The following is a 13,090-nucleotide window of genomic DNA, read 5'->3' as shown; positions in this document are numbered from 1 at the left end:
AGAGGCATAGACAGAGCTCCTATCCACTGGTTTATTCCCTACCTGATCATGATGACCAGAACCAGAGTTAGGCAGAGGCTGAAACCAGAACCAAGGACTGCACTCCAGGTCTCACAAGTGGATGGCAGAGATCCCATCACTTGAGCCATTACCAGTGGCCCCCAGAGACTGCACTGGCAGGAAGCTGCAACAGGGAGCCAGAGCTGGGAGTTGGGCTTCAAGCCCAGATACTCCCATTTGAGACATGAGCATGTTAACTACTAAGCTAAATGCCAGAAGTCAAGTCTGACACATTGCCATATCCAAAACAGGAGCTGTCTTCATATCACACAATGAGACACTAAAGCGGAGAGTTCATAGGACATACAGCCACACAAAAGGCAAAGGAACCGCCAAATGTGTAAGCATAGCAATCAACTTCAAGTCCAAAGCTCTTCAAAAAGTAATCCTTTAAGTAGTTGTCACTATATATTATACTGCTTACATATTCTACTTTTTCTATAAACCGGCATCTTAAGTGATTTTTTACCCTAATGCTTATTGTCCAAGACATTTTTTTTAGTTTATGAAAGATCTTTAAAGGAAATATATTTGCATTATAGATATGTTATTCTGTGAAATATGAAAGAGAAGCACAAAACAAGAAGAAAGGTACCAAATGTGATGGCTTATGCACATACCCAGGCAAAAGGCAGACTGAAACACAGCCGTTGAAGGAAGGATGAAAAGGACAGGACTTGCTGGAAAACATTAATGCTAAACATTTCAACACCAGATTAATCAACCAGACTGGAGAGCAGATGGAGGCCAAGAGCCAAGACAAAGACAAGTCAAGGAGGATCCCAGGGTTGACGCCTGGGTAATTAAGACTACCATCTCGATAGGGAACATGAGAGGAGCAGCTTTGGGAGAAAGGTAAGTTTGGATAGTTAAGACTGAGGTAACTTAATAACAAAGAATGTACTAAGGAATTCTATATTTGAGGTTAGAGTTTAAGGAGAAATCAGGATTAAAGACTGAAATTGTTAATATGCAATATAGTTATCTATGCAATAGTTATTTCTTAAGCTACTTTAAAAAATATTTTTTAAGTATCAAACACGCTTCTCATTTACTCTAACCAAAGTCTTATATATATTCTTCTATCTTGAAAACAAAAACATTCTCCTCTAACTCTATGTATACCTACCAGTGTGTAGCCCTCTTCATCTGATTCAGGCTGAGACAAGTCAGATTCACTCCTTGATTTGATCAGTCTATAATTAGGATTTGCATGGACTAGCCGGTTCTCTGCAGTAAGACTTTCACTCCTGTCTCACGTGGACAAAGGAAAAATTTTATTTTATTTCATACTGTTAGTAAACATAAAATTGAACGCAACTAGTAGCAGCATACCAATAATATAAACATTGAGGGAAGTAATTATGTCTCTTGATGAGAAATCTGGAATCTTAGCACAAAGTCTAAGTTTTCTCAATTACATCAAAATAACCTGCATGTCTTCCAATTACCAAGAAATATAAGTAACTCCCCATATTTTTCAAGTTTTATGTGTATGGAAAACTGCCCCTACTCATTTAATCAGAAATTTGCAGTTCATGCTCAATTGGTATCACTTTTAAATTAATTTGCATCTCCTCCTCCATGCTGGTGTTAAGTTCAGAAGGATACTATAACCTCAAAAAGAAACCATTTCAATGCATGAAGTAACAAGCAGTGGCAAGTAATGTTTTAAGTTTCCAGCCAGTCGTACCTGGTCATGAGTCCACCTCCTTCAGAGGTGCTTGTTGAGGGCTGCTGCAACTGTCCTTCCTCCCTTCGCTTCTGAAGTTCATCAATCACAGGACTTACTCCTAAGATTAACAGGGCACACCGATGGATCACAGAGTTGCAGGCAGCCGTGTACACGTCCTGACCCTCGGGAAGGTCTGTGCTGACCCTTCGCTCTTGCTGAGACTGAGCAGGTGGATCATCAGCTCGAGCCCCAGACCCTGCCCCACTGTTCATTCTATCTCGGTCTCGGCCTCGAGCTACTTCACGAGCTGAGAGGAAACACTGAAAGATCTCTGTAACATGCAACACAAAAACAAGGTCTTAACACATGGGGAGACAAGAGCAAAGAAAATAACAATAAAAATAGTCAAAGTTTCGATCAAAAACTTAACAGAGTGAAAAAGTAGTTTTTAGACATTTATTACAACAGGAATAACTATATAAAAATTTTCACTTTTCATAGTTATACTAGAAAATATTTATATGCCTTTATAGAATTTAAATATGGCTAATTTTATTTCAAACATTTTAATAAGTTAGATTAATGGTTTTCAAAGCACAGTTCTAGACTGCAGCAGCAGCAGCAGCAGATGGGCACTTGTTACGAAATTATCAGCCCAATCCTAGATCTTGTAAACAAGAAGTTCTGGGAGGAAAGCCTAGCAATGCTTGTTTTAATAGGCCTACTGGTTGACTGCAAAATCCACTGAAGCTTATGAGGAACTAGGCTGGACAACAACTGCTTATTTCCGAAATATCCAGGCAGGTAACAAAAGAAACACAATATTTATTTATTCATAGCATTCCTAACAGCTATGCTTTGCAATAGTTTAAACACATTAAGCAAGTACAGCACCAAAATCTTCGTGGAAACAGAATCAGGTTATCATATGAGCAAGACTGCCTGCAGTTCCATGGCCATCACCAGGAGGGCCCATCTGATGGCAGCCTTTCCACAAGTCACAATTGTTGAAAGTCAGTGTAGTTCATAAGGTCTGAGGCAATAAAAGGTATTTCACACTAGCCAATTAACTTTTGCCTCAAATTTGGAGTAAAGACAAAATTCTTCATGGGAAAGTCAGGCATGAAAGACAGAAAGACACTATATAACCCTATTTATTTGAAAGTATCATTTTTAAAATCAGATGTGTGTATTTTATAATTATTTTCATTTTGATGTTAAGGTCCATAATTTAGTAAAATCAAAGCAACAAATAACCCATACTCTCAGAGTCCAGAGCTAGAAACCAACGTAAGTAGTTAACAGAATGGTTAAAAAGTGTTCAGCAGACATGTATCTATTTTCAGCTACTACCAACTGTGGCCCAAGGTACACAACTTTACCTCTTTAAAGTTCAGTTAATCCATCTTTAGAAAGCGGTAATACTAGAATTTATCTCAAAAGACTGTTGTGAGAATTAAATTAACCTATGTGATACACTTGGCCAGGGCCCAGAATATAATCTGAGGTGCAAAAAACTCATAACGCATTCAAAATTATTCCCCAGATGACTATTATGGGTTTCCTTCTAAAAAAAAAAAAATCTAAGGTTAAACTGTGTACTATGTTGTCCTCTTCAGCCTTTGCTTCTAAGAATTTTTAAGTCTACTTTTAAGTTCAACTACATTTTTCTCAACCTAAGTTTTTAAAATATAAGGGTACTTCAGAAACTTTGAGGAAAATGGAATTAAGACATAAATATGGGGTGGGTATTGGGTATAGCAGTTTAGACACCCACGTATGATATCAAAGTATCTGAATTTGATAGTCTGGCTCTGGCCTGCAGTTTCTTACTAATGCAGACACTGGAAGGCTGCACCAGTAGTTGGATTCTGAGTAACTCAAGTCCTGCCACCTATAAAGAGATCTGGATTGAGCTTGAAATTCCAAGGCCTAGTTTTTGGAAAATGAAACCACAGATGGGAGTGTTGCCTCCACCATCAGTAAGTTTTTAAAAAGATGTTTATTTTGGTGCAAAAGATTTTCAGCTTTATTTACAGTTTGTTACATATTTTCCATAAACTTTCTGAACACTTATACAATTATCCTCCCTTCTCATCTCCAATCTCATCTTTTCCATTGATATCATCATTTCCTGCAGTTTAAACGGTTTTCAGTTTTGATTTGCGCCTCTACACAATTAGAAGTACGAAAACACAAATAACTTGATGATAAAGTGTCAAGCTGATTTACATATGCAGACAATTTCAACAACAAACATGACTAATCATAATACTCTATGTTACAGACTGAATACATACTTGAAACTAAAATATCCAAATCAAATAGAAAATATTAATACATATATGTAAATGTGTCACTTTGCCACTTCACTTTAAATACTCAAGAGTTACCTTTTAAAACTGTCTGTTTGGAATGCAAAAGTATGAGCAGTTTTATTTACCCAGCAGCAATATTATAATATATACTCTTGTTCCTTCCTGAAAGAGCAATGTAGTAGAGACTTAGAATTGCAGAATTCCCACACATGGAAAATAATTTGTCTCTCCGAGTAGGCAGAAAAAAGATTCTTCTATTCTTCTCTACTCAGATGTCTGCCAAGTTGGACAACTCGGACACAATCAGAGGACATACTCTGAATGTTCTTATCTAAGGATTGATGGCTGTCATTTCTTGCACGAGGGCAGTATAACACAGGCATCAAATCACCTGCCTGCACACCTTTTTAGCCCTGAACATGTAATCCAAAAGCATCAGAATGTCAGTGGCACAAATGCCTCCTAACCTGTTAGCTAACATGGACTCAGAGCATCAGCAAAATATCAGATCCTTTTAGAAAAATCATAAAAATCAATTTCTCATCCAAAAAAACAACTCATACTGTGCTATCTATAAACAAGGAAGATGTACTCACTGCCAGCTGTCATCACTTCATGTTCCCGCTCTTCCTCCTCATCCTCTGCCTCTGGATGGCCCTCTTCTCGATCTCTCTCAGCCTGCTCTTCCATCTCAGCCTCTTCGTCGATGGTCCGGGTAAAGGAATGCTCCTGAGGATCAGTGTCCGCAGAGTCTTGGTTGTCTGAAATCTTCAAGAAATGATCACAAACTACACTCAATACAATTTTCATAAAGAAAAACATATAAAGCTTCATAAAACCTTAACTTTTCTATCATGGAAAACATTACTGTCAGTAGTAACACATCAATTTTACAACTGAAAATCAAGAAATATACTGGATACATTCTAAACTTAGAAAGTATGCAAGTAGAATACATACACAGACACACATATGCTCTCTCTGACTTGGCATTTTTTAAATTAAAATGTCATATTGTAAATTGATTCCAGCTTGTATCACCATTCAGATGTCACTCCTGGAGAGCTGAAGCTTATGTTGAGTATGATACCAAGCACAATAGTTAAAGAATGTGATTTTTATATCATTTAGTTTTATTCAAGTTGTTTCTTACTACTCTGCATAACAAACTTTGTATTTATACTCTGTACATATAATGTTTAATAATTTTAGGTCATCTATTCTTTTAATACGTGAGCTTCAAATATTAGCCTCAACAAAATAGCAATCTAATATAGTATTCCATGGACTTTCAAGATCAGCCTCAAACAGTCAAATCCACAAACAGTAAGTCCGTTCCCCCTCTGACTGCTAGACTTTGGTCTACTAGAACACAAATACCAAGACACAGTCTGGCTTTCAAAGTCTAAGAACGAAATAACGGATTGCAAAGCATCTTACGGGTGAAGCTTCAACGTAAGCATTCTGAAGATGATACACTATCAAGATTTAAATTTATACTTATAGGATGTTATCAGGACTATCAAGCATTTTACAGATCATCTCATTTTTTACAGCTATATTCACTTTTGGATTGTCTTTAACACTTCATTTCAATCATTAGATGGCCTATTTTCTTTACATACAGCTAATAATGAAACTTCAATTGTAGCCCTTTGGTCCCAAGCTGTGCAAATGAGGGGAAGTAGGGAAGAGAGGGATGGGAGGAAGCCATATACCCACAACACTGAAAAACGGAAAAACTTTTTGAAAGGAATTATTCAACATTTATTGTCTGTGACAACCAAGGCATTTTTTTTCTTCACATAAACAAAAATGAAGCTATCTCTCAGATAAACACAGCAAAACAGAAATTGATTTCCAACTTTACCCATCTGTCTCGTGATGATGACCTGGTTTGAATAAGTTCAAGATTCTTGCAAGCAAGTAAACGACTTCGAACTTTGTATACACAACGGTACACTTCTGATAAGCTTTTACCAGGCTGATATCTAAATAAAGAACCAAAACAGAAAAGTTATGTAAATTTCTAACACGAGAGAAAATACTTGTCTGAGGATAGTTTTAAGTTACTTGCCGGCTTTCTCCACAGGCTTGACTAAGTAAATTGGTGTGTTTCAGAAGAGCCGCAAGAACAAATCTAGACACGGTGTCCAAGAGTGACTCATTACTTAAAGTTGCACTGTCCCAATCTGGAAAAAAAGATGCACTGACATTTGAAAGGGCTCAGGAAACTGTTCAGAGAATTTTAATAGTTTTAATCATCCAACACCTGAGTTGTCATGGTTCCACACAGTTAACAGGTGCATATACCATACCAGGTGCTCAGGATTAACAGCAAATAGAACTAATCTCTGATCTCAAGAGCTTATATTCCTGTTAGTGGGAAAAGGTGGGAGAGGGAAAATAATTTTAAAAAATTAACAGGAAAGTATTGAGAAGAAAAATAAAGCAGCGTAAGAAAAACCAGATGCATTGTGGGTTACTATTTTAATTAGAGTTCTCTAAGAAAGTTTTTAATAAGGGCAAATTTGAGTATAGATATAAACAAAGCAGAAGAAACAGGGTCCCCTCAGGAAAAGCTAGTGAGGTATGTTTAACCAGGATGGACTGCAAACACCCATTGGTTCCAGTGGAAGTCGGGGATGAAAACAGAACCAACCCAGCAACTACAACCACCAGCAGATCAGGGTGATGGACTGTGCCGGGCCCTGTGCTTCCTAGTACATACAAGAATCTGGTCTGGGAACACCTCAGACAAAGTTCTTTGGGGATCTCCCCAATAGAAATGCTGGACTCAGAACCCTAACTAAGAAAAGACAGAAGACAGAACAAGTCAATCAACCACCTCAGCTATATGCTGGCAGCCAAATACTGGGCAAATGGCGACTCTATGATGGACTATGTCAATCAGTGGATTCTGCAACGACTTCATCACGCTTGGAGTGGCGAGGGTGGCAGCAATTCATAACTGTTGAACTATCAAAACCACTTGAGCAAGACCCTCGGAGCATGCCCCACATCTGGGACCTGGGGTGGGTGTGATACTGGGTGGGGTTTCTCCCTCAATATCCCCCTTTACCTCAGATACATGAAAGAAACAATATGGAAATAACTGTCTTGCCCATCTTCCTGTAGTGCTTGAACCTTTTTACCCTAATTAACTATGTAAAGATTGTCAAAATTATAATTAAAAAAATAAAATTAAAAAAAAATAAAAGTCAACAAAAGGTGAAAACTTGGGGGCTGCCATTGTGGTGTACTGGAGCACCAGTTCAAGTCTCAGTTGCTCCAATTCTGATCCAGCTCTCTGCTAATGCCTTTAGGAAAGCAGCGGAAAATGACTCAAGTATTTGGACCCCTGCCACTCATGCAGATCAGATGCTGTTCTGGCTTCAATTTGGCCCAGACCTGGTTCTTTCAGCCATTTGGGAAATGAGCCAGTAGATGAAAGATCACTTTCTTTATCACTCTGCCTTTCAAATAAATTAAATTTGTCTTAAAAAGTGAAAATTTATTTAACATTTTTATCACAGAAAGAAGAAAATTCAAAGAGTTTCCAAACTGAAGCTGGCATAAAATATAGTAACATGAAGGCAGACTACTGGATATGCATACTTCTGAACCAATCAAAGCCAGCGTTAAAGAACATAGTGGCTAAAAAGCACTCAGGTACATTATTGAAAACTTACACATAGATTAACTTTACTAATAAAATGCTGCTTGAAACTGAAACATTACACTTGTTTGCATAGCACTCCACCACTGTATTTAATAGGTATACCTTGTCTCAAACTGCTATCATTACCAGCAAGCATTTTACAGAGAAATGTTAATCAGGCCCAGAGTCTAGATTTACAAGTATGCACTGTTTCAGCTATTAAACCAGGGCTTGCAAATGAAAGAGATTCATAAAGCAGTCTTACACCAGACCTGTGTACACGGCATGGAATATTTTAGCTAAATTAGTACAATGAATTTATTACATGAATCTGATTTGCACACAGAAGGTTTGCTTCAAGTGGGATACAAATATGAAAGATACATCTATGATATGTTTCACAATGGGTCAAGGAAGTTATTCTCAAATGTTACTTATAAAACATTGTTTCAAAAAAAATGATTTCCACTTCATAAATAATTACATATGCAGTAGCATTATGAGCTAACTATTTACTCCCTTTATCCTGTTTTTACCTTTGCTAACAGCATAATCCTGCATGCTGATCCAAAGGCTTTGTGCTGGCTCCTTAGAACAACCCAATGCCAAATCCACATAGACAGCAATTTCGGGACGCAATTTATAATCAAAAGGCTTCTGTTCTTCATTTCCCGAAAGAGCTACTTCTAATAGGCAACTCATACATTTATCTAAAAAAAAGAAAATAATACTTACGTTACACTTTTAAACCTCAGAGATTCTGATATTACTTTTAGCATACTTAAGTGTCTAAAAGACATTACCAAGGTAAACTCTGTAACGTCTTCCAGCTGGAGGTAAGATCGCCCCTCTAACTCCCTTCAGAAGATGTGACGCTCTAGGCAGAGGCCAGAGATGCTCCCTATCCTACACCTGCAGCACACAGTCTTTAGTAACTGAAAACTGTTTCCTTCAAAATGTAACAACATCCTTTTTGAGAAATATGGGAGCACTAGGAAAAGTACCAGACAGAGATTGTACTAACTTAAGGTAAAATAATAATTAAGATTTTTTTCAGAGAAGAATTAATCAAATAATACATATTCTTATTTAATTGCTTCCTAACTTCTCAATTGGATATTTAGCATTCAAAATTAATTTAACATTTGTAAAATAATTATTTATTTTTATTGGAAAGGCAGATCTATACATAGAGGAGGAGAGACAGAAATGAAGATCTTCTGTCTGATGGTTCAGTTCCCAAGAAGCTGCATTGACCAGAGTTGAGCCAATCGGAAGCCAGGAGCCAGGAGCCTCCTCCAAGTCTCCCACACGGGTGCAGGGTCCCAAGGCTTTGGGTCATCCTTGAATGCTTTCCTAGGCCACAAGCAGGGAGCTGGATGGGAAGTGGGGCTACTGGGATTAGAACCGGCACCCATATGGGAACCTGGCACATTCAAGGCAAGAACTTAAGCTGCTAGGCCACTGTGCCGGGCCCTATTTAAAGCAATCAAAACAATGCTCTAATGATGGTCAGGTTCTTGGATAATACCAGTTAATTTTCTTTAAAAAAAAAAAGGGGGGGAGGGGTCCTTTGGGACCCTGCACCTGTGTGGGAGACCTGGAGGAAGTTCCTGGCTCCTAGCTTCAGATTGGCTCAACTCTGGTCAGTGCAGCTGCTTGGGAAGTGAACCATCAGACAGAAGATCTTCCTTTCCGTCTCTTCTCCTCTCTGTATATCTGACTTTGTAATAAAAATAAATAAATCTTTAAAAAAAAAACAAAATCAATTTAACACATAATTGAGTTATTACATATTCAATTTAAAAAGATAATATCCTTTGATGTGTATAATGATTTAAGCAAAGAATAACATACTTCCATGCTAACATTCATCAGCTGTAGCCAAATCACTTTCTAATACAGAAATCAAATGATGAATGCATACTCTTACCTGCAAAAGCAGGAAAATCTTCAACTTCTTCATTTATCACACTGAAATTACAGCTCTTCATTGTCTCTTCCTTTCCTTTCAATCTCTTTTTTTCCTCTCCCTCACTCCTCCCTCTATTCCTCTCTCTTTCCTTTCTTCCCTCATTTTCCTTCTCTTTAACTTTCTTCTCATTCTTTCATTTCCTCAATATCTCTTAGATTTTAATTTGTGGACATTCCATATTTCTTTGTCTTATCACAGAAATAATGAATTTCAAATTAATGAAAACGTAAGGTTATCTAATGCAATTCATTATTTTATAGGATCAATATTAGAAGCCCAGAGAGATGAAAGGATCCTAGATAAAATTAGCTTATCTGTTTGGACAACAGTATTCAATCTAAGAGCCAACCTGCCAACAAAGCAGAAAAACTGGTGATGAGGCAGGAAAGAGAACTCTAAAGACACCAAATGGAGAAGAAAACATCGGCAATCATATAAGGTAACATCATCATGAAAGCAGGACAGGCTAGCAGGAAAAGAGACTGCCACATCACTGAAAACTGGGCACTGGTAAATAATAGTACCTCGTAGCACTTTCTTTTCTACAAAGCAGTCTCATAACTCCCACTCCCAGAACACTCATAATAAGACACTTTCCTCACTTCCGTGACTTAGATGATTTTCTCCAAAATGAGTGATAAACAACTGTGGCATCAGATCTCCACATTCCTAGCTCAACAGGCCCTTTTCACCATGCCATGCTGCAAGATTTACTTGTTTCCTGTGGGATTTCAAGTTGTTATCTCTAACCCCAGCTCTGCTGGTAGTCCAAACCTATTATCAGTTTGCATTTCGGCAAAATGAAAATAAGGACATCCCCAACAAAGGTACAACCAAGCACATATTTTAAATGCTGCAAAGACATACATTACCTAACTGAGGAGTGTCCATTTCTACACCATCGCTGAAAAGTGGCGTTTTCATCCAATATGCAGTATCCTGTTCCTCAGGAGACACAGGGGAACCCTGAAGCATGCCACCAAGACACCGTCCAATGAGGAGAGCAATGGTTCTTTCCAGATCCACAAGCCAAACCCAGGACTGAGCTGGCTGAGGTAAAGGCACACCAGCAGGATCGATTAGTTCTGGCCCTCCTAAAGACAAAACCAATAGTAATCATGTGTTTATATGGTACTTCTCAGACTTATCAGCATTCATATCGTCTTTATTGTACTATAGTATCAAATCACAGTATGTTAGAGTGAAAACAAATTATAATACCTTCAAGATATATTCTTTTTTATATCTGGCTAATTCAAAATATATTCAGACCAGTTATGCTAGCAAATAAACTTTTCTTTTAAAACTATGTATGACTAAATAACCCCCAATGGATTCTATCCCTGCTATTCATTATACAGCTCGACATTTGCCACATTTACTCAGTACTGTGGGCTCACTCCTCCAAAACCAAGAGTTTATCCAATAAAATGCAACACTAGTAGTCAATTATCTGAAGGCTTGAATTCAGAATGGTCTTGTACTACAATCCAGACCAGCAGTTTTATTGTGCATTTGTTTTAAAGTTTTTCACATTGAGAAAATGAAAGTTAACCATAACAGATATCAATGAAATCAACAAGAGATGAACAAATTCTAAAAGAAATGCATATAATTTAAAAGATGGCATAAACTTTATAAAAGGAAGAATAAAAAGGGAACATATAACCACAGATAAAGTAGAAATTTACAAAGAACATGACTGAATAACAATTTTATGCCAGTAAATTTGATAACCAAAATATTTCCTGAAAAAAACATAAATTTCCAAAATGGACTTGAACAGAGACAAAAAGCTTAAGGAGACGAATAATCATTAAAAAAAAAGTTACTCCCAAGCCTGGCACAGTAGCCTAGTGGCTAAAGTCCTCACCTCGCATGCACCAGAATCCCATATGGGTACCAGTGTTAATCCCAGTGGTTCCACTTTCCATCCAGCTCCCTGCTTGTGGCCTGGGAAAGCAGTCGAGGATGGCCCAACGCCTTAGGATGCTGCACCCGCATGGCAGACCAGGAAGAAGCTCTGGGCTCCTGGCTTTAGATTGGCTCAACTCTGGCCACTGTGGCCGCTCAGGGAGTGAACCAACAGACAGATGTTCCTTTCTGTCTCTCCTCCTCTCTGTATATCTGACTTTCCAATAAAAATAAAATAAATCTTTAAAAAACAGTTTACTCTCACAGCCATTCATAGGTAAATTTCTAAAACTTAAGAGAGGACTCCTATCTTACACAAATTATTTCAGAGAAAATTGTGGAAGTAGAAATTAAGCAAACATAGCATGAAAAAGGAAAAATTACAGGAAAATATCAGTTATAAATATAGATGCAGAAACAAAAATGATACCTAACTCAATTTTAAAAGCTCTAAGACCATTTTAGAAAAGGCAGACTAAATCTGGAGCAGTTCCTTATAAAACCCAGTCAAAAGTCTGGTAAGTTTGACACTTAGATTTCATCTAAATTCAGTAGTCACAAAACTGTAAGTTACAGTAAGACAGGTACTCAAAGCCACCTAATCCAACTGCAATATTCTCAATGTTAAAAAAAAAAATCATAAGGTTCTAAGAAATAGTGAATGACAGTCCCAAGATCATACAAGTAATTAGCAGAGCTAAGACTAAATCTACATCTTTTTATGTTTCAGGCCAGGAGTCGTCACAAACAAAACAAGCCATCTTGTTTACATGTGAGAGACTTTCCTTTTTAACACATCAGGAATTAAGTCCCTTAATATTCTTATCATGGACAAAGTCACTGAAAAAACACAGTGATATTCTTCTAGATATAATATTTTAAGCTCTATGCAACTGTCTAGAAGCACTAACTAACTAACCATATATCAATTCAAGTGCCCGGTCTAAAATCAGGATGTTCCTCATTAAACATCTAGAAGAAAAACAATGAAAGATAGCTTCCCAATGCCTACATTCATTCAACAAGTGATATAGAAACCAAAACATTCAACCAAAACAACAAAAAGCTTACCGTCAGATATTTAAAAACCAAAATCAATAGGCACTTACTGTGGCATACCAAGTTAAGCCACCACTTGCAAGGGAAGATGTTGGGGTCCAGAAAAAGCTGGCAACCGGACCTCTCACTGCTGAAAGCGGCTGCGTTTAAAACCTCTCCGCTGCTCCTGTACCCATTGGTCTAAGCTTTCCTACCCGCTTCTTCTGCCACCCTTCCTCCCGTTTTCCGCCACCCTTCTTCCCACATTTCTTCCCGTACTCTCTGCTTCATTCCCCACAGTCTTTCTCCTCGTCGCCCCGCAGTCTTTCCTCATGGCCGTCGTCCTCTGTTGTCTGTCCATCCTCGTCCACCTGTCCTCCCACTAGCCTTTACTCGCTACTCTTATATAGTTCTCCACCAATCACTTCTCCCCGTGGGTCCACTTGGCG

The 13,090-nt window shown here is 37.9% G+C and overlaps 1 protein-coding gene across 12 annotated transcripts in view; it reads right to left on the bottom strand.

The window, feature by feature from the left end:
- Nucleotides 1-13,090, bottom strand: part of HERC1 (HECT and RLD domain containing E3 ubiquitin protein ligase family member 1) — a 206,775-nt gene that overhangs the window by 113,666 nt on the left and 80,019 nt on the right. For 9 of the 12 annotated variants that reach the window (XM_058665701.1, XM_058665710.1, XM_058665706.1 and 6 more), the window contains 7 exons: nt 10,562-10,783; nt 8,251-8,424; nt 6,131-6,245; nt 5,924-6,044; nt 4,650-4,821; nt 1,754-2,093; nt 1,190-1,310 (listed from right to left, as the gene is read on the bottom strand). In XM_058665701.1, coding sequence (XP_058521684.1) covers nt 1,190-1,310; nt 1,754-2,093; nt 4,650-4,821; nt 5,924-6,044; nt 6,131-6,245; nt 8,251-8,424; nt 10,562-10,783 — 1,265 coding nt within the window. The remainder of the gene's footprint in view (nt 1-1,189; nt 1,311-1,753; nt 2,094-4,649; nt 4,822-5,923; nt 6,045-6,130; nt 6,246-8,250; nt 8,425-10,561; nt 10,784-13,090) is intronic. The other 3 variants (XM_058665709.1, XM_058665711.1, XM_058665712.1) reach the window with 1 other exon arrangement.

Source organism: Ochotona princeps, chromosome 6, assembly GCF_030435755.1.
Source record: "Ochotona princeps isolate mOchPri1 chromosome 6, mOchPri1.hap1, whole genome shotgun sequence".
In the NCBI taxonomy this organism is placed as follows: Eukaryota; Metazoa; Chordata; class Mammalia; order Lagomorpha; family Ochotonidae; genus Ochotona; species Ochotona princeps.
The sequence above is the reverse complement of the archived record's forward strand: the minus strand, read 5'-3'. Positions and strand labels throughout refer to the sequence as shown.